The sequence below is a fragment of the Prosopis cineraria genome, unplaced genomic scaffold (genome assembly GCF_029017545.1).
Source record: "Prosopis cineraria cultivar Desert tree isolate PC_DT_omini unplaced genomic scaffold, ASM2901754v1 PC13, whole genome shotgun sequence".
Classification (NCBI taxonomy): Eukaryota; Viridiplantae; Streptophyta; class Magnoliopsida; order Fabales; family Fabaceae; genus Prosopis; species Prosopis cineraria.
This window is the reverse complement of record NW_026555344.1, coordinates 37603838-37623704: the sequence shown is the minus strand read 5'-3', so window position 1 is coordinate 37623704 and position 19867 is coordinate 37603838. Positions and strand designations below refer to the sequence as shown.

General features: G+C 32.4%; 6 protein-coding genes across 6 annotated transcripts in view; 1 reads left to right on the top strand and 5 right to left on the bottom strand.

Annotated features, from left to right (window-relative positions):
* Nucleotides 1–19867, top strand: part of LOC129290794 (ferritin-3, chloroplastic-like) — a 38080-nt gene that overhangs the window by 9633 nt on the left and 8580 nt on the right. The window lies entirely within an intron of this gene.
* Nucleotides 1650–4453, bottom strand: LOC129290796 (40S ribosomal protein S4-3-like). The gene is made up of 5 exons (XM_054927801.1): nucleotides 4373–4453; nucleotides 3308–3385; nucleotides 3020–3200; nucleotides 2660–2757; nucleotides 1650–2272 (listed from the first exon to the last, which is right to left on the bottom strand). Exons 1-5 carry the CDS (start codon nucleotides 4373–4375, stop codon nucleotides 1838–1840), a joined length of 795 nt encoding a protein of 264 aa, XP_054783776.1. The 5' UTR covers nucleotides 4376–4453; the 3' UTR covers nucleotides 1650–1837.
* LOC129290800 (uncharacterized) lies at nucleotides 5571–6635 on the bottom strand. The gene is made up of 2 exons (XM_054927804.1): nucleotides 5979–6635; nucleotides 5571–5830 (listed from the first exon to the last, which is right to left on the bottom strand). The coding sequence occupies exons 1-2, from the start codon at nucleotides 6487–6489 to the stop codon at nucleotides 5769–5771; spliced, it is 573 nt and encodes a 190-aa protein (XP_054783779.1). The 5' UTR covers nucleotides 6490–6635; the 3' UTR covers nucleotides 5571–5768.
* Nucleotides 7743–10370, bottom strand: LOC129290798 (gamma-interferon-responsive lysosomal thiol protein-like). Its single transcript, XM_054927802.1, has 5 exons — nucleotides 10073–10370; nucleotides 9028–9093; nucleotides 8746–8886; nucleotides 8573–8665; nucleotides 7743–8466 (listed from the first exon to the last, which is right to left on the bottom strand). The coding sequence occupies exons 1-5, from the start codon at nucleotides 10349–10351 to the stop codon at nucleotides 8389–8391; spliced, it is 657 nt and encodes a 218-aa protein (XP_054783777.1). The 5' UTR covers nucleotides 10352–10370; the 3' UTR covers nucleotides 7743–8388.
* On the bottom strand, nucleotides 13801–18005 carry LOC129290799 (kinetochore protein SPC24 homolog). The gene is given in 6 exon segments (XM_054927803.1): nucleotides 13801–14049; nucleotides 14183–14256; nucleotides 15036–15137; nucleotides 15233–15374; nucleotides 17205–17306; nucleotides 17309–18005. Coding segments are annotated over 6 exon segments (600 nt in total). The 5' UTR covers nucleotides 17382–18005; the 3' UTR covers nucleotides 13801–13942.
* On the bottom strand, nucleotides 18865–19860 carry LOC129290090 (protein NODULATION SIGNALING PATHWAY 2-like). The gene has a single exon (XM_054926795.1). It carries the CDS (start codon nucleotides 19858–19860, stop codon nucleotides 18865–18867), a length of 996 nt encoding a protein of 331 aa, XP_054782770.1.

The following is a 19867-nucleotide window of genomic DNA, read 5'->3' as shown; positions in this document are numbered from 1 at the left end:
ATATTAACAATTTAAAATTTAATCTGATTAGTATCAAGTTTTAAATTTTTTTTATAAAAAACGTGCATAGAATTAACATTAAAAAAAAATCTATCACATCATCTCTTTCTTCAGTCAATTTTTTTTTATCAGACATAGAACTTGGCTTCTATCAAGCCAAGTTCTATTTGATTTTGAAAAAAAATCAAATATATATCTCTTTTCTTTTTTCTTTATTCAAATTTTAATCAATTATTTGGACAAAATTTAAATCATATAATCATTATTCCAACATCATTAATTCCATTAAAGACTAAATAATCAATTGAAACCCCTAATCAATTGAAATTGAAATGTTAATGTCTAATACAATATTAGATGCTTGGATTAACAAAATAAATCACCATAAATATCTAAAATTATCAAATGAGATGCCATGAGTGATCCTAAGTCATTATAAATAAAAATAATAAAATTGCTAACATATTTTAAGTTATATCATGAGTAATACTAAATTACCATGGATCCCTAAAATTATCAATTGGAATATCATGAATGACACTGAGTCATTGTAACATCTCTATTTTTACTCCTCAAATCTAAATAAAAAATTTATAATCATATAAATATTAAAGAAATTGTGTTTAACAAATACACTAGTAGAGTTTAATTTTTAAGATGTTAAGAAAGTGTTATAAAAATTACATAATATGTGTGGGGGGGGGAGGGTTTATGGATTATTAATTTTTAAAAAGAAAAGAAGGAAGAAGATTTTAAAAAGAACAAAGAGGAAAGAGAAAATCAATACCGAAATATGGGACCAACTAACTTATTTTATTATTTTCAATCTCATTTCTTCTTCTGCATGCATCACTTCCTCTTTTTTCTTTCTGTCTTCCTCTTGCTCGATGCACAGTGAGAAACTAAGACAGAGTGATCAAAATTATAAAAATAAAGCTCTATAATAGATACCTTAAATATGATCTCAAACTTTTTCAAACTATGTAAGTGTTTTAAATATTTTTCTTAATCACATACTTTTTTGATTTTTGATTTCTTAATGATAAAAAACCTAGGGTTTGATATAATTTGAATTTTTGAGACTTCAATTAATTATTTAGTCTTTAATAGAGTTAATGATGTTAGAATAATAATTGTATGATTTAAATTTTACCTAAATAATTGATTAAAACTTAGATAAAGAAAGAGAGGATGAGATACATATTTAATTTTTAAAAAATTAAATAAAATTTGACTTGATAAAACTCGAGTTTTATATCTGACAAAAAAATTGACTAAAGAATTGATTGAAGAGAGAGATAATGAGACAATTTTTTTTCAATATTAAATAAAACTTAACTTGATAGAAACCAAATTCTATATACATTTTTTACACAAAAAATATTTAAAACTCGATACTAATTAGACCAAATTTTAAATTTATAGCATCTAAGTAAATATCATTGAAAGTGTAGTATTGTGAGAAATTTTTTGTTATAGCATGAAAGTCAATTTGCCAGATTTGAACCTTTCCATCATAATTTATAAAATTTTTAGCTAATATGTAAATACCTCTATATAAGCACTCTCTTGTTTTTTTGGCCAATAAGCACTCTGTTGTCTCGGTATCTCTAAGCATTGTTTTTGTTATGCCAAGTTTACAAAAACCATCAGTACAACCAGGGCTTTATATTGCAATATAATAAGAAAACAGATTAAATAAATAAAATGTCACTCAAAATCACGTGAAACCAGATTCAAAATTATACCGCTGACAAGAATAATAAACAACTCTTAAAACGCAGCCCCAGAGCTGAGCCTAATGGCTAAATTTTCCCACAAAATGACGTGATCAAATTTATGCCGTTGCCTCATGTTGAGCAGCCAGCCTCTTTCTAGCCTCCTCAATGATAGATAATTTGATACCACGGCCTTTGGGAAGAGAAACCCAAGGTTTTGTACCTTTGCCAATTGTGAAGACATTTCCCATACGAGTAGCGAACTCATGACCAGTTGCATCCTGGACGTGGATGGTCTCAAAGCTTCCCTTATGCTTCTCCCTGTTCTTGATCACACCAACACGACCTCTGTTCCTTCCTCCAGTCACCATGACCACGTTACCCACATCAAACTTGATGAAGTCAGTGATCTTGTTAGTTTCCAAGTCCAGTTTGATGGTGTCATTTGCCCTGATCAACGGATCGGGATAGCGGATGGTGCGCCCGTCATAGGTGTTAAGATAGGGGATGCCCTTCTGCCCAAATTGCACAGATCTAACCTTGCAAAGCTTGAACTAAAAAACCAGAATACAAAGATAAGATCAATTTTGCAAAGTGAATCTACTAAACTAAAATGGAAAGAGACGTTGGAATGATAAACAAAAGAAGCTATAGCAATTGGTAAAAAGACATTGCAGGAGAAATATGAATAATAGCGAAGCATACAACCAAAGAGTCATATCCGAAATACATACTAAACCAACCCAGGTAAGTTTATCCATCCAACCATGCACCTCTTTTTAGCAGAGTCCAAAGCATCAATAGATTTTTCTCCCTTTGACTAAAAAGCATCAGTAATTTCACTTGGCTAAAGCACATATGAAACATTCATAAACCAACCAAATATACAACATTTACATTAATAATCGAAAAAATAAACATTTACATTAAACAGGACAAACCTTTGCTTCTTCATCTCTGATAGATTGGAGACGGAAACGACCTTTGGTGTCATAAAGTAGACGAAAGTTTTCATTGGTCTTGGGGATGGACACAACATCTGGTAAAAATAAGAAGTACAATTATACCACTGTTGAAAATGCAACATTTTAAGTCATGGGTTCATTAAAATCAGTGACTAGAGAGTTGACCCCAATTTGCTCAATATAGAATTGGGTAGACTACACTTTGTTTCTTAAAGAATTCTAAAGCAACCTAAAAGAATCATAAAAGTGGAAATATGGGGAAATACTCAAAGAAAAAATAATTTTTCCATCATAATTTAGACATGATGCGAGGTCATCACGTTTGGAGGCACATACCCATGAAACCAACTGGATATGTCTTGTCTGTCCTAACCTTGCCATCAACCAGAACATGGCGCTGCATCAAGATGGCAATAACTTCCCTATAGGTGAGAGCATACTTCAACCTATTGCGCAGGATAAGGATAAGTGGCAGGCACTCCCTTGACTTGTGAGGTCCAGATGATGGCTTGGGTGCCTGCACAACCATGGCATTAAGTACATAACTTAATTGAATGCCACAAACGAAAACAAGTGAAATGGGGTTGCTGAAACTAGGGCTGCTACTGCTAATCAAGTACATACAAAGGCACCACCGAGCTTGTCAAGCATCCAATGTTTTGGGGCATTGAGCCTCTTTAAGTGTTTCTTCAACCCTCTAGCCTGAAATACGTAAGAATATATGCAAATTAGAATATGAAGGGCAAAGGTGATGATAATCTATGCTCCTAATAACTACTAAGTGAAGTCAAAACAATTAAACATGATGAATCGAACAAATAATCAGAATTCACAGATTAAAATTTCAAGAAACTTGAGCATCTCCCCAAAATAGGAATATCAATGAAAAACATCATCAACTCAAGGGAAAGAGTTAAGGGCAGCATGTCGAGACAGAATTTGAACCCCTGTTTTCAACATTAACTTCAAGGAAGCAACATTTCAATTGTCTATCGCCAAAAAAAAAAAAAAGGAAAATCTTGGTTTTTGAGACTTTCAATTATCCACCGCCCACATTGTCACGAATCGAACATATAATTCTATATGAGCATTGACGGTTTAAATCATTCCAAAAGCAGCGGAAAACAAATACTTGTGAGAATATAGGAACACTAAAATCATGAAACCATCATATCAAATTTGCTTCAGTCAATTTATACGACGTCGGTGTAGCATGAGGAGGAAAGAATGAATACAGACATCTACCACAAAAAAAATAGCAACCAATAAATCATAATATCACAATCTTAGACTAATAGAACAGGAAAGAGAAACACCTTCCTACCAGAAAAATATCCAGCACGGCGACACCCAATAGTTAATGAAATGCCAAAAGCTAGGGCTCATCATAAACTACAATAGATTCCCTTCAAATAAAAACAACAACATGGACCGACAAAAAAGTATCCGAAACTCAGTGAAGAAAATTTCAGCACGACCAACTCTCCAAGGGCATGCAGGAAAATTCGATACATTATGACTGATGGTGATGAGGAAACGATCAAATTGAAGAAACCCGAAACAGATGCAGATTGCAGGGTAAACTCAGCATAGTTTCAGAAACAAATAACAAAAAAAAAAAAACTGAAGGCAAGACTGAAGTTAGACAAAAGAAGGCCGCAGCAAACAAGTTGACGAAGAAAATCTGACCATTGTTGAGGTGCGCCGTCCTCAGATCCGAGGTGAGAGATGCGGCTAGCGGGTAAATTCGCACAGGGTGCAGTTCAGGAGGCTTAAATCGGGTTCTTATCGTGGAATAAATCGGGTATCCAAATCCATGGGCTTTTGGGCCGAAATAGGAGCTTCTTTCGGTCCAATAACTTCAAAGCAATATGTTGTTACTGTATTATTTGACAAATAATCAACATATTAAAAATTAAATCATAATAATTATATAATAAACTAATAATATGATATGATATACATTTCATAAAAAATATTTATATAATTTTTAAAAATCATAATTAAATACCTGAGTTCAATTATTAAAATTTAGTTTTTCAATATCCGGATTCCCAACTTATGTTTTCGTTCAACTTTGTTCCTACATTCTCTCTTCTCATGGCTAAGATGGGATTGCTCAACTAGTGTGGATAACTTTGTTAATCTTGATCAATCACTAAACATCCATTGCTTTTAGTGGAACCCAAAAAATTAGAGTCAACTGCAAATAGAGTTGCTCAAGCAACGATTTAGAATATGTGCTCTTCAGATTGAGATTTAAAGACTGTTTGAAATTATTTTTATTTTATTATTTTAAGAATTGGTATTTTGTAAAACATATTTTGAGAACAAAAAAATAATAAAAATAAGTATTTTTTTCATTCTCCTTTATTCTCTAAAATAATAATCTCAGAATACCTAAAAGTTATTTTCATTTTTCTATTCTCTAGAATAATATTTTATTTTTTTATTTTTTAAAATGCTTTTAAAAACATGTTACCAAACATATCTTTTTATTTTTTTATTTTAAAGAACAACAAACTATCCTAAAAACATGTTATCAAACAAGCCCTTGATACCTCTACCCCCTTCTTTCTTGGATTGAGGGCTTGAAGTATTTGAAATTTTGTTTCTTTATTTCGTTAGTGTTGTTTTATTTCCATTGCTATGTTACCCTTGAGTTTGCTTTGTCTTATGTACGATGCACCTATTATGTTAGACATGTTTAGTTGAGAGAATTTAACAGTGATTCAAACTAATCTACGTACCACTAATACTAATACATTTTTTTGTACTCGTTGAACTAGATGTCAAAATTGTCGGTTAAAAAAAAAAAAAGAAAAGAAAACTAAGTGTCAAAGTTGGACTATTTAGTCATGCACTTCATTCTAAGGAGTGCAATGCGTCCCATAAGGAGTTGTTTTCCACGTCCATGTATTAAAGAACAATTACAAGTCCATACCCAAAAAAAGAAAAAAAAATTACAATTGCTCTATATAAAAATAACAACAACGAGTATCACAAAAGCAAAATGTGAGAAGAAAATAAAAATAAATGAAGGCTGATGCCTGTGAAGTTGAATAAAGCTTCCATTCCAGTAACCTTAATCACGAACAAGAGAGTTTATTAGAATGGTAGCCTCGTCTGCCGTCGGGACCGCATCATCTGACATACACATACCACTATACATCAAATTCTTAAAATCTCAAAATCACGCTACTCTAGATTTAACTTATAATTATAAGCAACCGATACAGAATCTCGCTCTGTTCTTTCTACGTTTACTTTTATAATAATTGAATAAATAAGAAACCTGGGATTGAAGAAGGCAGGTGGGAGATGATGTTTTCAATGACGCCGCCATTAGCCTCCTCCGCTGTTTTCACTTGCTTATTCTTCTCTTCATCGCCTTCCATTTTCTCGCCTTGTTCATCATCACTTTGATGAAACAAATTGGAAATTATATTATTCAAGATCCCTCCTCCTCCTCCTCCTCCTTCTCTGATATCATCATGTCCTTCATCTTCCTTCTTCGGAATCTCGTTTCCGAGCTCGTCCTGTGTGTCAGCTTTCCCTGTTCTTGTCAGCCCCAAAGGAGTGGCCATGGTGGAGATCAAGTTCGTAATAAGGCCACCACCGCCTTTCCCTTCTTCTTCTTCTTCTTCTTCTTCTTGTTCTTCATCTCTCTGCTCTCGAGCTCTTTGGTCAGAGGGAAACCCAGATTTCGTTTCGTTTTCAGCTTCGACTCCTCCTGGACGTCCTTCTTCTGCCGTGAGATTCAATGGAGGAAGCATTCCTTCGCCTTCCGTTACAACGTCTTCCATCTTGATGGAGTCTTCTTGAAAAGTTCGATGTTTCCGAGTGTTCTCAAAATGAGAGAAAACGGAAAGGGAAGGCCGTTAGCAGAGGTGATTTAGGATTTATGCAGAACACGCCTGAGAAGAGAAGGGGTATGAGAGTCTTTCAAGCCAAATGTTAATTCAATTCACACATTTGTTTTTCTTTTGGCCGAAAATTCACATATAAGGTATGTAATTTAATTTTTATAATTTTACAATGAGTAGACTATTTTTTCAAATATGTGAGATTTTCTAATAATAAAGATGAGTTATGTTATTTTCATCACAATTTAGGAAAATTAGGTGAAATTTATTTATTGAGAATGAAATTCGATCATGTTAAAAAAAAAAAAAGAAAGATGTACACTTTTCTAACCGCAATATAAAAAAAAAATTTAAGAACTTTACTTAGTCAAAATATAAGGCGTCATATAGATATTATATATTTTTTAATTACACATTTACTTTATTGAAAAATTAGTGAGAATATTTTTGAATTAGTCAAATATTATAGTTATTACATATATGAGCACAACTAAAAAATATGCAATTGTTTTAAAAAATAAAGATTTTAACCAATTCATTGTAATAAATTAGTTAACAATAATTTGTGAGATAATTGGCCCACTAGTCAGAATATAATTGCTACCCAAAAAATAGGAACCAACTTTTTAAAAATTCAAAAATATAATCAGTTCACATATTAATATATGTTCATATATATCATTGATATACATCAGTATATCATTGATAAATATTATTAATAATAAATTCTTTTTTCATAAGTATAACAATGCATCAATGATAAATATTGTATTGATTATGACATGAAATATAAAAAATTTTATGCTATTATTTTAATTTAGTTCTATAACACAGGTTATATCTATAAAAAGCTTTATAACTTATATTGTGATTAAAAAAATAATATTTAAATAATAATTTGTTTTAAATTTATTATTTCATATCAGGATCTTGCTTAATATTTAAGCTCTTCAGTCCTATTGATCATTTAAATCATATTTATAAATTATAAACTATATCATTAAATTAAACTTTTATTACAGGTTTCCATTTATTTCATTCAAAACTATTGAGATCATAAAAAAAAATATTATTAATATATACAAAAATTTATTAAACTTTTAGATAAAATTAAGCAAGATCATGCTGCGTGCGGCGTGGGGCATCACAGCGAATTGCAGCATAGAGTCGGTGGGATAAAGATGCCCCTCGGATTTCGTAGCCACCCCGCTCTCTTTTCCTCATTTAATAATTTTAAACTTCCTCAATCCAACCATAAGTTGATGGTCTCGAACCTGAATCCCAAATCCATCACTATCTTGAATTCTTCGCGTGTTCATCAACCTCTGTTTTAGATTTCCATCTCCCTGGAGCGTCTTCTTTTTCTAAGCAACGCTTATAAGCTGTTTGTGAAATTGTCCGAGCGATAGGGATAATTAAGTACTCAACCAACGTAATGATGACAACTCCATCGTTAACTTCTGCAACCATCATATACTATATTCATGTCTCTGCATTCTTAGGTTTCTTTAACAGTCTGATATCTGGCTTCAAATGATAATTTCTCTCGGTCATACCTCCTTAGACCATCTCAATCTGGGTGTGGAAGGAAACACCCACTCAAGGTAAATCCAAATTTCATTACATGCCAGTTAAAAGTGATGAACACAACATACATTACAACGATAAAATGTTCAAAGGCTTTGGGATAATTTGGATCCATGTTTCGGTTTTAAAGTGTCCATACTTGGCTATTATAACTTCAATCCGGATTATATTACAGAAAACACATAAATCTAAGCTTAATTATATGTTGTTTGTATTGATGAAGGGAATTTGTGATTCTCTGTTTGGTGGTCCTTAAAAAAGGTGGCAGGCTGGAGGGACGAAGGGGCCTTTATAAGCCTTGCAAACATAGGTCACAAAACTCTCATAGTCCTGCATCCTCATTCACCAAAACCAACAACAAAACGAATCTTCATGAGTCTCTCTGCAAGAATCTAGGGATCTCATATCTCTGATAAACGAGTTCCTTAGAACGAACCTTCTCAAGAGGCTTATCATCGACGAGCACCCATGGTAGAACTGTAAAGGGTGGAGAAAGCCTTGCAACTTGGCTCACATAATCTCTTCCAAGCTGCACATACACATACACAGATATGCTCGTAATTGGCCTAAGACATGCTAGTAATTACAAGAGAGAGGAATTTAAAGGACCTGGGTTCCATTGCCAGCATTGAAGCAGTCAAGAAAAGGCTGCTTAGGCAAACCTAATTGGTTGAAACAGCTTTGCCACTTCTTGTGTCTGCCTTCCAGTGCCAACAACTCAAAGCAGAATATCAATGCATAGTGTTTGTTCTGCAATATCATCATTATCATCTTAATATTTATTTCATGCTATAATTAAGCATGGATCTCAAGTGTATACATAACATGTAGGGATTTTGTGTTCCCATTCACAAGAAGTAACAAGGAGGATAATCTTAATCTTAGACTTACCACATCATGGGAAACATTCAGGACACAGGCTTCCAGAGAATTTAGCTGACATTCATCAGGACCATTCTGCCATGTTTTCTTAAAGTAGGTTAATCATGATGAAGGCCACATTAATAATAATCATTACAGTCCCGTCCATTGCAAGTTACTATTAATAAGAAATGTTTTATGGAGCATAGTAACTCAAGAAATTACTCTATTTTAGTTTCATAAATGCTTGGAAATTAAACAGGGATGAAACAGTGCTCAACCGTAATATCTTTTATATGATGTGTAGAATGTTTATAATCTACTTTAAAAATTTATATATTGTTTTAAAAGTGAACTGATTAGTAAATTGAGATGAGAAGGTTGGATAAAGTAAATCAGTAAAAAATGGGACTATAGTGCCAAAACTCTTGATTTGCTCTCTGCATGGTTCATCAAGTGGGTTACTTTGGGCTGGAAATTTATCATGTCTAATAATGGGTTTGATGACATTTTTTCAAAAGTTCATTCACCACAATATTGTTTACTAACAGAAACAAAAAATACACTGTTTAATCCCTTTAACCCAATTAATTTAAATGGGAAGGAAAATTGTAAGGAAATCCCATCTAAAGCAAGATGATTTTTTACGTTTAAGGATAAAAATAACAATGAAACTGTTTAATAGTAAGTAAATCCCAATCAGGAAAAAATGAAGCTTTAAAACTTAAAAACTTAAAAAAATTTGGTAGAAAAAACTATATTTTCTAAATTTATAACTCGATTTTCTCAATATTATAAAGTTATTTTTTAATAAAAAAAATTAATTAAAAAAAAAACTCCCTCACATTGTTGAGTAATTTTAACTTTTAACGGGTATGAATGCTGATTTTGCAAAGAACTGACAGTAATTTGATCAGCAGATTGAATATCAGCAGAAAGCAATAAACTTTTACCCTCTTTTACCCGTACACTTCAAAAGAAATTCGTTGAAGAGATATAGAGATGGAAAATTGGGTTCAGAACAGCAAAAAAGGTTTTTATAGAGAGATTATATAATATAGAGATAGAAAAGAACCTGGCATAAGATGGTATTGTTGATGTTGCTGATGGAAGCATTGGCCCAAGGAACAAGTTGGAGATTCACAATGTTGATGAGATCTTTGTTGAAGATTTCCACAAGGTTCTTGATGATGAATGTTGCACAAGGCTCACTTAAGCTTTCAAAGTACACTGATAGATTCACTCTCTGATCTGGAGAAGAAAACTCTACAATTTCATCTCCTTCAACATGTGAAGAAGAAGATGAAGAGGAGCATTTAGATGCAAGCACGAAGAAGAGAAGCAAAATTGACATTATAATGATGAGTGATGGTTTAGGAGAAAACATCGTTGAGTTTGCAGAACTTTGAAGACTCTTTAGTTTTTATGTCAGAAGTGATTGTTTTTAAGATGTCATGTCAATGAATATATAGTATGGAAAACTCTCCAGGTATATGCCACTCTTAGAAAAAATAATGGAAAATAGAAGAGTATTTAATTTAATGTTAACCAATAGAGAAAATTTTAGGTACATTAATCAATGCACCTTTATTATTTAATATATATGTATGTATGTATAAATTTTACTTTTAGGTGAATAATGCCTTTAACAAGTCTCATTGTAACATTTTGTATAAATGCTTATAACTGGGGGTTTTGAGGGGCATCTCGAGGGGAAGGAAAATACAGTTGAGTATACTCTTATCAAAATTGAACTTTGTATCAATGCTTATGATTGTGGGTTTTGAGGAGCATCTCGAAGGAGAGGAGAATACAGTTGAGTATACTCTTGTCAAAACTGAACTTTAATACTACTTAATACTTATTAGACCCAAGAAGCATCTCAAAAGGGAAAATAACACAACTAGACCATCCAGTGATTATAAAAAAACAATACAAATGAGTATGACACCTTATCTTAACATAAAACATTGAGACATTGAGATTATTATTTTTAGATGTTCATTTGCATCATTCATTGAGTACTACATTCACAAACAAGTAAGCAAGTGTTGAAAAATATTTTGTGATGGCATTACTTTCCTGAGTTACATGGGACAAACAGCTATTGGTGAATGGAGGCTGAGTTTTTTTTTTTTTAAAATCATTTTTATGTATTTTTAAATGGATTTCACCAATTTTTAAGTTTAGCTAATGAGTTTTCATGTAAACCAGTGATTATTTGGAATGAATACGCAAAAGTCATATTAGTCATCGACTTAAAGGGCCTACCCTACAAGTTGGTGTGTACGCCAGAAAGCTTCTGTTGTTGTATGGTTTTTAAGTACATATCAACATCAACATTCTCCATCATATGCCATTTTCATAGTATGATCAATCTCCATATTTATTATACCTAAATTAACTTCTTTCTCTTTTTTGAATTTCAAACCTTTTTATACAAATCTGTTTATCTTTCTATTCACAAGACGACTCATCTTTCTTTAGAATGTGAAATTTCCTTTCCCATTTTTTTTTCTTTTTTGAGCACATCATGCATTAAACATGTATTTTGTTTGCACAAATTAACCTGAAGTTCTCAAAAAGTTATAAAAGGACTTATGAAAATGCATAAAAAAATAAAAATTTACACCAAGCGTATCTTATGTTTTCCAATAACCATTGACTACGTGACTGTGACATTGTGGAGTTTGAATGATTAGTGTTTTAAAAGCTTATTACTGATACATAAACTAGATATTAGTTTGAGCCAATAGCGGTTGGGTTCTTAAGTTTAAATTTTATAAATAAAAAAATCGTGTTAAAAGAGCTGTTTCTAATTAGAGTTTACTTGTCTTTAAATTTGAATTAATTGGCAGTAAAGATTAGACGATAGTTTCCACGTGAAAAATTTCCTTTCTAAATTACCCTCCACACCAAAACAAAAGTTGGTAAATATAAATAAAGCTCTTTACAGCATATTTGAAATCATACTTTGTCATTTCCATAACTCAATTGGTAAGAAAGTGACTATATTAGTATTTATGTTAAATTTCTTTTAATTCAAATAGAAACAAAATAAAGAGAGAGCAAGGAAAGGATAATTATGAGGATTCATTGTGCCAGCACATTATCATTTGTCTGATATGCTTGCATGTTAAATAACTTAATTTAATTACATGAAAAATATTTTCCACCTACTCAGTTGAAGCCATCCATAATATTAATCAAGGTACAAGCTTATCAAGTTTTCAATAACACAAGTTTACTAATTAAAAGGCAAAAAATATAATAGAGACTTTATTCTTAATAAACTGAATTGTATTGGAATTCGATAAGATCATGGAAGAACTTATGGATCTCGACTTTCAAATATATTGAATTTCAACATCCATAGTTTGTCATGAACACATGTGTTGTTGATGCATACTAATGTACATGTACTTACGAAATAGTTCCTCTATATTGCAATATAATATCTTTTAAAAACCATATTTCATCCAAAATATATGATACTTGATAACTTTTATAATTTTTCAATTATATTCCAATTTTATTTATTACTTTTTTTTTCAAAAACCGATGCATTGGAATTATTAAGACATTTATATAGAATATTTAATGAGAGTATAATTAAAAATATTTAAAAAAATTTAAAAAATTAAAGTTTCAACTAATTTTTTTTAATACTATGAAATAGCTATAAGATTGAGATTTGGAGGGAATAGCTTTTATGCAATAAATTATTCGTTTTATACCATTTTATCTTAAATACTTATAAGAAAAATTTATTTACTTAACCTTATATACTTGTATTGCTTATTTTCAATTAAATTAAGACATATGTATCTCTTATAAATTATTACTTCTATAACAAGCTTTTCTTATTAATATTATTAATACATTAAAATTTATCTATTTTAATTTGATTAGATAAAAGTACATTAAGTATATAAAATTAACATCAAAGTCTTCAAGCCAAAAAAAAAAAAAATTTGAAAGCCTTGCCCTCCAAGGAGAATACTTATATATTTAATTTCATATACTTAGTGTTTATTTTCCATTAAAACAAGATATATATATATATATATATATCTTATAAAATATTTATTTTATAACAAACTCTTGTTATTAATATTATTAACATATTAAAATTCATTTATCTTAATTTGATTAGATAAAAGTACATTAAGTATATAAAATTAAATACCAAAGTCTTGCCCTCTAAAGGGAAATCTTTTATGCTTAACTTTATATACTTGTAATGCTTATTTTCAATTAATTCAAGACATGTATTTCTTATAAATTATTTATTTTATGACAAAGTTTTCTTATTGATATTATTAACACATTAAAATTTATTTGATTAGATAAAAATACATTAAATATATAAAACTAAATATCAAAGTCTTGCTCTTAATCTAATAATCTTGATTATATATTCTAAATACAAATAAAACTCAGGAAAATAAACCAAGTCTAGCAGCATTGAAATCGTAAATCATGAAATGATAAAAAAAAATTATAAAAAATATTTGACTTTTATAGAATTTAATTACTTTTCTAAAATCCAATAGTTCTCTTCTAAAAACCTCCAACCAAATAAACCCTTAAAGATGCTTTAAACTAAATATCATAAATTAAAATCTCAGTCCTAATTTTCACTCAACATACTCGTTTTCTGCAAAGTTGATATGCCAATCAATCATTCTCAACATTCATTCAAATCGGCACACCCATTTTTACAAGCAAAAGCAACCAACTAACGCGCCATCACCAGATTGCCATTCCTTCATAATAAATCAAGACATCCAAAACTCATCATCAACAACAACAACATCAATCAAATTCTTAGAAATATTGTTAACAGCTCAACATTAAATAAATAAACATTTCAAGATTCGTAGATGCATTAGCTGATATTAATGTTACAAATATCATCCCAAAGAAGCATGTCTGACAGTTACTATGAATCTACAATTTTCCAGATTTCATTACATACATCAAGGGCAGTCATCTTTGAGGGGTCAAATTCAAACTTCTCTACTGCGTTTTTATCCTTTTCCACGATATCTGAATACAAGATTTAAGAAATTCGAAGTTTTTCTTTTATGTTTGGAGAGATAATATCATCTATAAGAAAAAACCTGAAATGTAAGGAAAATCATGGATAAAAATGAAAGTAATAGAGCCAACAGAAGGATACAGCCTGAAATTTTGGATTGGTCCTCCAAATTTGGGATAATATTCGTGACAGAAGCATACATTGAAAGCGTCATCCTGGAACAGAACAGTAAGAATAGATTAAATCCTAGTGCGTACAAAATCCATCAGGCCTTACAAGTGCATCCAGATAACTAGGTCAAGGTCCAAACAAAAAGATCCCAAAATAACATAGTTCTCACACACAAGCAATGACTTGTGACACCAAAAATATGACATGCAAATATACACACTCGTCATCCTTTTCCTCTTCACAAAGGAGAAGCCAAAAAGAAATAAATGAATGCTTAAAATAAGTTCAAATTAGTAATATGAGAGATAAACTGTCTGATTCAAGACGCAAAAGTTTCTGAATTAGCTCTAATTTCTAAAACCTTCGTCTTCTGTAGTCTTTGTAAAGAAAGATGAGCGTTCTTAGGGGAGGATGAGTCTAATCTGCTTCGACACTGGCATTTTCAGGACTAGGCATATTCTGGTTCACCAAAACTAATCAAATTGAGACCAGTGGTAATGCTAAGTCTGTCTCAATATTTTACTGTGGAATAAGCAAGCGTTCAAGGTGCACTTTTCTAAATAATTTTTTTTTCATAACGATACCCTAAAAAAATGCAATGATGCATTCAAGTATTATATTGAGTGAGATTGCCATCTATACTAAGCTCTCCAACTTTATATAAATATATTACCAAACATAAGGGAGCCACATACTAGAAAAATGTAAAACTAAAAAATTGTGACAACTTTCTCCTAAATATTGACTGATACCAATATTCTAATTAAGGAAGCATGTTTGCATGATCGCTCTCTGATATGTTCAGGTTGTGTAATGCACTTACTGTGCCCTTAGCTCATCTTGTTCAAGTTTTTGTAAATTTTTCTTTCGCCCTAGGATTGAAATCCTTTGCTGTTCAAGATCATTGAATTCAATGCTGCATGACGTGATGACACAAACGAGCAGGTTAGAAATGTCATGCCAGGAAATTAACAATAAAAAGATAGCATCCCATTGAAAAGTTGTAAGCAAAAGGCTTATCTAAGCTCCTCCCCAAGCATGCGTTCTTTTTCAAGTTCCTCCTCTAATTCTCTTTGTAGGAGATCCAGTTCTGCATCTGCAACAACCTCAGATCTAGCTTGCTCTGTTTTGTGCTTGCATTCATCTATTTTTTTCCGGTAATCTGATTCATATATGATATAAGAACAAGTCAGTTGCATGACATATAATCAAGATCTACTCGTGGGACATAACATAAAAGGTGAATTATTGAAAATAGTTGAAATCCTTCCAAACAAGTAAAATTTGAAGTGAAGTGGTTGTAGAAGATAATATGTGGCATGCCACGCCCGATTCCATTAGAGCCACAAGCTCACTCTATCAAATCCAAAACTATGTTTTTATCATCCAATCACTATTTAGGTGTCTTATAAGATAGCTGTGTCACTGAAACAGGTGATAAGAGAACCCAGACAGAAAGAGATGGAATGCAATCGCCTAGCTTCAGCAGTCGGAGGAGGAGGAAAAGATGAGGGCAGTTTGTCCGGAATTAGAAACTTTCAGAATACTCCATTCATATTGCACTCTTTTTAATGAGATAGTATACACTTCTTTTTTTATGTCCAGGAAAGCTTGGGAAATTGTAACAATGGATATAAAGATCACTTCTCATGATATGAATACATCCCTACAGTCACTAGGATACAATCAAAGAAAATTCAAGTACCATCTTCCAACTTCGAAGCACTTGGTCTGCTTGTCAATTCCATAAGAATTGTACTTTCTTTTCTGGGTTTCATTCTTGGTATGGAGGGCTTGGGAAATGAAGGATATGAAATCAGATCTCATCAAGCAGAAACTAAGATGGCCAACTTAGATCCTCTAAAACACTCCATGGGGTGAAGTACAGAGAGATAAGAAGAAAGTACTGGGTCTCACATTTGTGGGGTTCACAAATGCGTAGGTAAAACCCATCATTCTCTTCCTATCTCACTCTACTTCATCAAGGTGAAATATTTTAGAGAAAGATCGCAAAAGTTATTGAATTCATTGGCAGTCATCAAGCCGAAATTGTGGCCAGGACACAACACTCACACCAAAATTAGCAATGAGATTGAAATGGATTGATCAACACAGAGACAAAGAAAGGCCAGCAACAAGCCTGTACACAAAGATCCCACTGACAACCTCTCCCCCTTAATGTTAACGAATCTTTTACATTTTTACATTCTTAATGATTAAGAATCTTGTGCAAGTTTTATAAATGTTGACAAAGGGTCTCAGCTGATGATGGAGAAGAAAACCTTCATCACTACTTCAAGCATTTCAAAATATGAAAAGTACTAAATGAATTGATCTAGTCAAGAGCATAGGCCCAGTTGTCACAAACATAAACACCAACCCCAAGCCCAAAATTCATTGATGTCTCAACATGCCCCTCTGACGATTAATTTTAACAACCTCACATGAATAATGCATTGGCCACAATAGAAAACTTAGATGGTTCTTGTTCCTGAAAAGACGCCCTTCTGCAACATAAAATTTACTAGCGAAATCAGTGAGGAAATGAGCTGAAGCATACACCCGCCGCTTTTTTTTTTTTTTTTTTGTGGCCACCAACATACGCTTGAGTCAAAGCAAACCAAGGAAGGGGCAACATTTGCAATGTGCATAAGATTGTGTCTCTGTTAACCACGGTCTAATTATATACATGCCATAACAATATAGCGAACAACGATGGAAAACTTTGGTTTTAACTTTTATGTACTACAATAAGCAAAATCTTAAAAAAAGAAAAAAATAGAAATTTAACATTATATGTTTTACTTCAACGTTCTGACTACTTTTGTTCGGAGAAATCAATAGCTTTCCCGAACTGGTTATACAAGAGAAGTTTCGGGCAGTTTCAAAAAAAAAAAAAAACATAAATAGAGACCCAAAACTCCGTTCTTAATAAGGGTTTAATTCAGCTACAAGAGATGGAGTTAGGAGCAGAGAAAGAGTAAGAAATGACCTTCAAGCAATGATCGAACCTCGTTGAAGTCAGCGTTGCAGGAGGAAGAAAGGGAGTTTGACTGTTCTAGACACTGGGTCAAGCAGTTGATGTCCCGTTTGTCTTCAATACCTTAACGAGGTCGTCGCTGTAGGAAATCAGCTTGTCTAAGTCAATTTTCCCTGACGAATCATCCATTGCCTCAGAAAATTGTTGGTTTGCCCTTCAAGCCCTAGGTTTTGGTAACAGAACCCTTCGAAACAATGGCCGTCAAATTCCTTGCCGATGTCAGACTGGGTCGCCACAGAAGGAATGACTACCGCCGGCGTATACGTACCCTCCCGCCGACTCGTATCTGAGTAGGGAGTGCGGCTTCGTCTCCTTCCAGCACGGCAGCCGGAGCTGGAGATGTGGGAGTTGGGTATTTTTTTTTTTTTTGGAAAAAAAAAAATACAAACTAATTTAGTTTCTCGTTGGCGGGAGCGTCAAGGACGATTTGAGTTAAAGTCGAGACTGGAAGTTGATGGATCTGGTTAAACGATGTCGTATTACCTGTTGTGTTTCTGAGAAGTGGGAACTGCTAAGAAATTACATTAAAAAAATCTAAAAACTATCATTACTCTTGAAAAAATAAGAATTAATACAAATAAAAATTTTATCAGAACTAAAACTAAATTTCAAAAATTATCAGTTGTTGACAATTTTTAATATTTCATTTTCATATGGGAGATTCTTAAAGTGTAAAAACTTTTATTCTTTCTTTTTGACCTGATCAAAATATGATATCAACATTTGCCAGGTTAGCAACCATATCTATTTTTATCAAGTCTTTCGGGCAATACAAGTGATATTTTTTATGATTGATTGTATCACAATATTATTAACATTTCATTCGTTCGGCTGGTTTGTAACAACAAAAATGAAGCAATTCTTTATAAATTGATAAAATCATTTATATATATTTTCAAAGACTAATGACATTAAAAGAACATAATTGAATGGGATTGGCATTAATTTTTATATCTAGTAGTTCTTTTAAATTAAAAAGATTTCACAATTTAATAAAATGAAATGAAATAATATTCTAATAATTTTCCATGGAACAGGAATAATAGAATATTTTTAAATAAAATCAAATAATAAATCTTTACAAATTAATTCAATACTATACACATAATCCAAACAAAAGAAGGAAAGAAAAATGGTCAGTAAGCTTTAGGGCCTATTTAGAAACCTATTTTGGGAATAGTTTTCTGTTCTCCAGAATAAAAAAATAAAAAATTTATTTAATAATGTGTTTTCAAAAAGTGTTTTAGAGAAAAAAAAATAAAATATTGTTTTGGAGAACAAAAAAATAAAAATAACTTTTAAGTATTTTGTGATTATTGTTTTGGAGAATAAGAGAAAATAAAAAAATAATTATTTTTATTATTTGTTTGTTCTCAAAACATGTTTTATAAAATACCAATTCTCAAAACAACAAAATAAAAATAGTTTTAACAGTACCTTAATTACCCTCAGTCAAAATTCTCAGTAGCTGTGTTCCTTTCCATTTCAAAACCATGTCATTGCCATTGTTGCCTTCAATCTTAGCCTAGTAGCATTCTTCACTTCCTCTTAACATTTCTGCAACTTCCTTCAATATCTCTTCCCTGAAACTTCGACCCTCTAACCTCATTTCTCATTGAAGCTTAATCCAATCTTCTCTCATCTCCTTCCATCTCTGAAACCATCCCTCACAGGACACATATGGTGCCACGGGCAGACTCTCCATTGCTGTTCTTGCCTCTGAGAATTCACTTGGCAAACCTGATTCTATTGATTCTAACAAAGCATGGTAGTGCATTAAACTCCCATTAAAGAATGATCTGAAGTTCTTGCAGCTTCTGAGTTTTTCACAGGCTTCTCCATCACCAAAAGCAATGATTCCCTTGTTGAAAGATGAGCTTTTTTCGATGAACTCCTTTGCCACCCTCAGAAATTCTAAGACGTGTCTTCTACTTCTGGTCCTACCCATATGTTGAAGACCCACCATGCAATTGAAGGCCAAGAAATTTCTCTTTCCATTTCCATTTCCACCCTTTTTGTTCAATATCTTGAGCTCCGTCACCAATTCCTCAATACTCTGTTCCTCCACCTTCAACTTCAACCCACATGATTTGGCATGCTGGTAGAGGTTCCTTCTGATTTCTTCAAATTTCCACTGGGTCGAAACAAAATGGGCATCTAGGCTGTCCTCTTCTTCCCATCTGATTGACGTTAATTTCAATGTTTTATGTTGACGAGCAATAATCTCCATCAATGGAGGCCATTGAACCCCTTCTCCCATATCAAAGTCTACTATGTCTATGAGTTCCGAATCCTCTGTAATAGATCCTAGAATTGCTGAATTGGCTGCAAAATGAGCAATTCTGCCATGTGGGATGCCTTGGTAGATAGCCATGATAGCGTTGTGGAAGCTCTTGCACGCTTCCTGTTTGATGAAAGCCCCTTGTTCTGAAGTATCATGATTTTGGGACAATTTGAATGAGAGACGTTCAAGAGGATCGCCAAGAGGGCTTGCTTTGTGGTTGATGCATCTCAGAATCACTTGGGCAAGTGTGTTCTGTCCTTGCTCTAAGGCTTCTCCAACGGCTTCCAGAAGATGAGGAAGACTTATCTGGTTCTCCATCTCCATGTCTTCT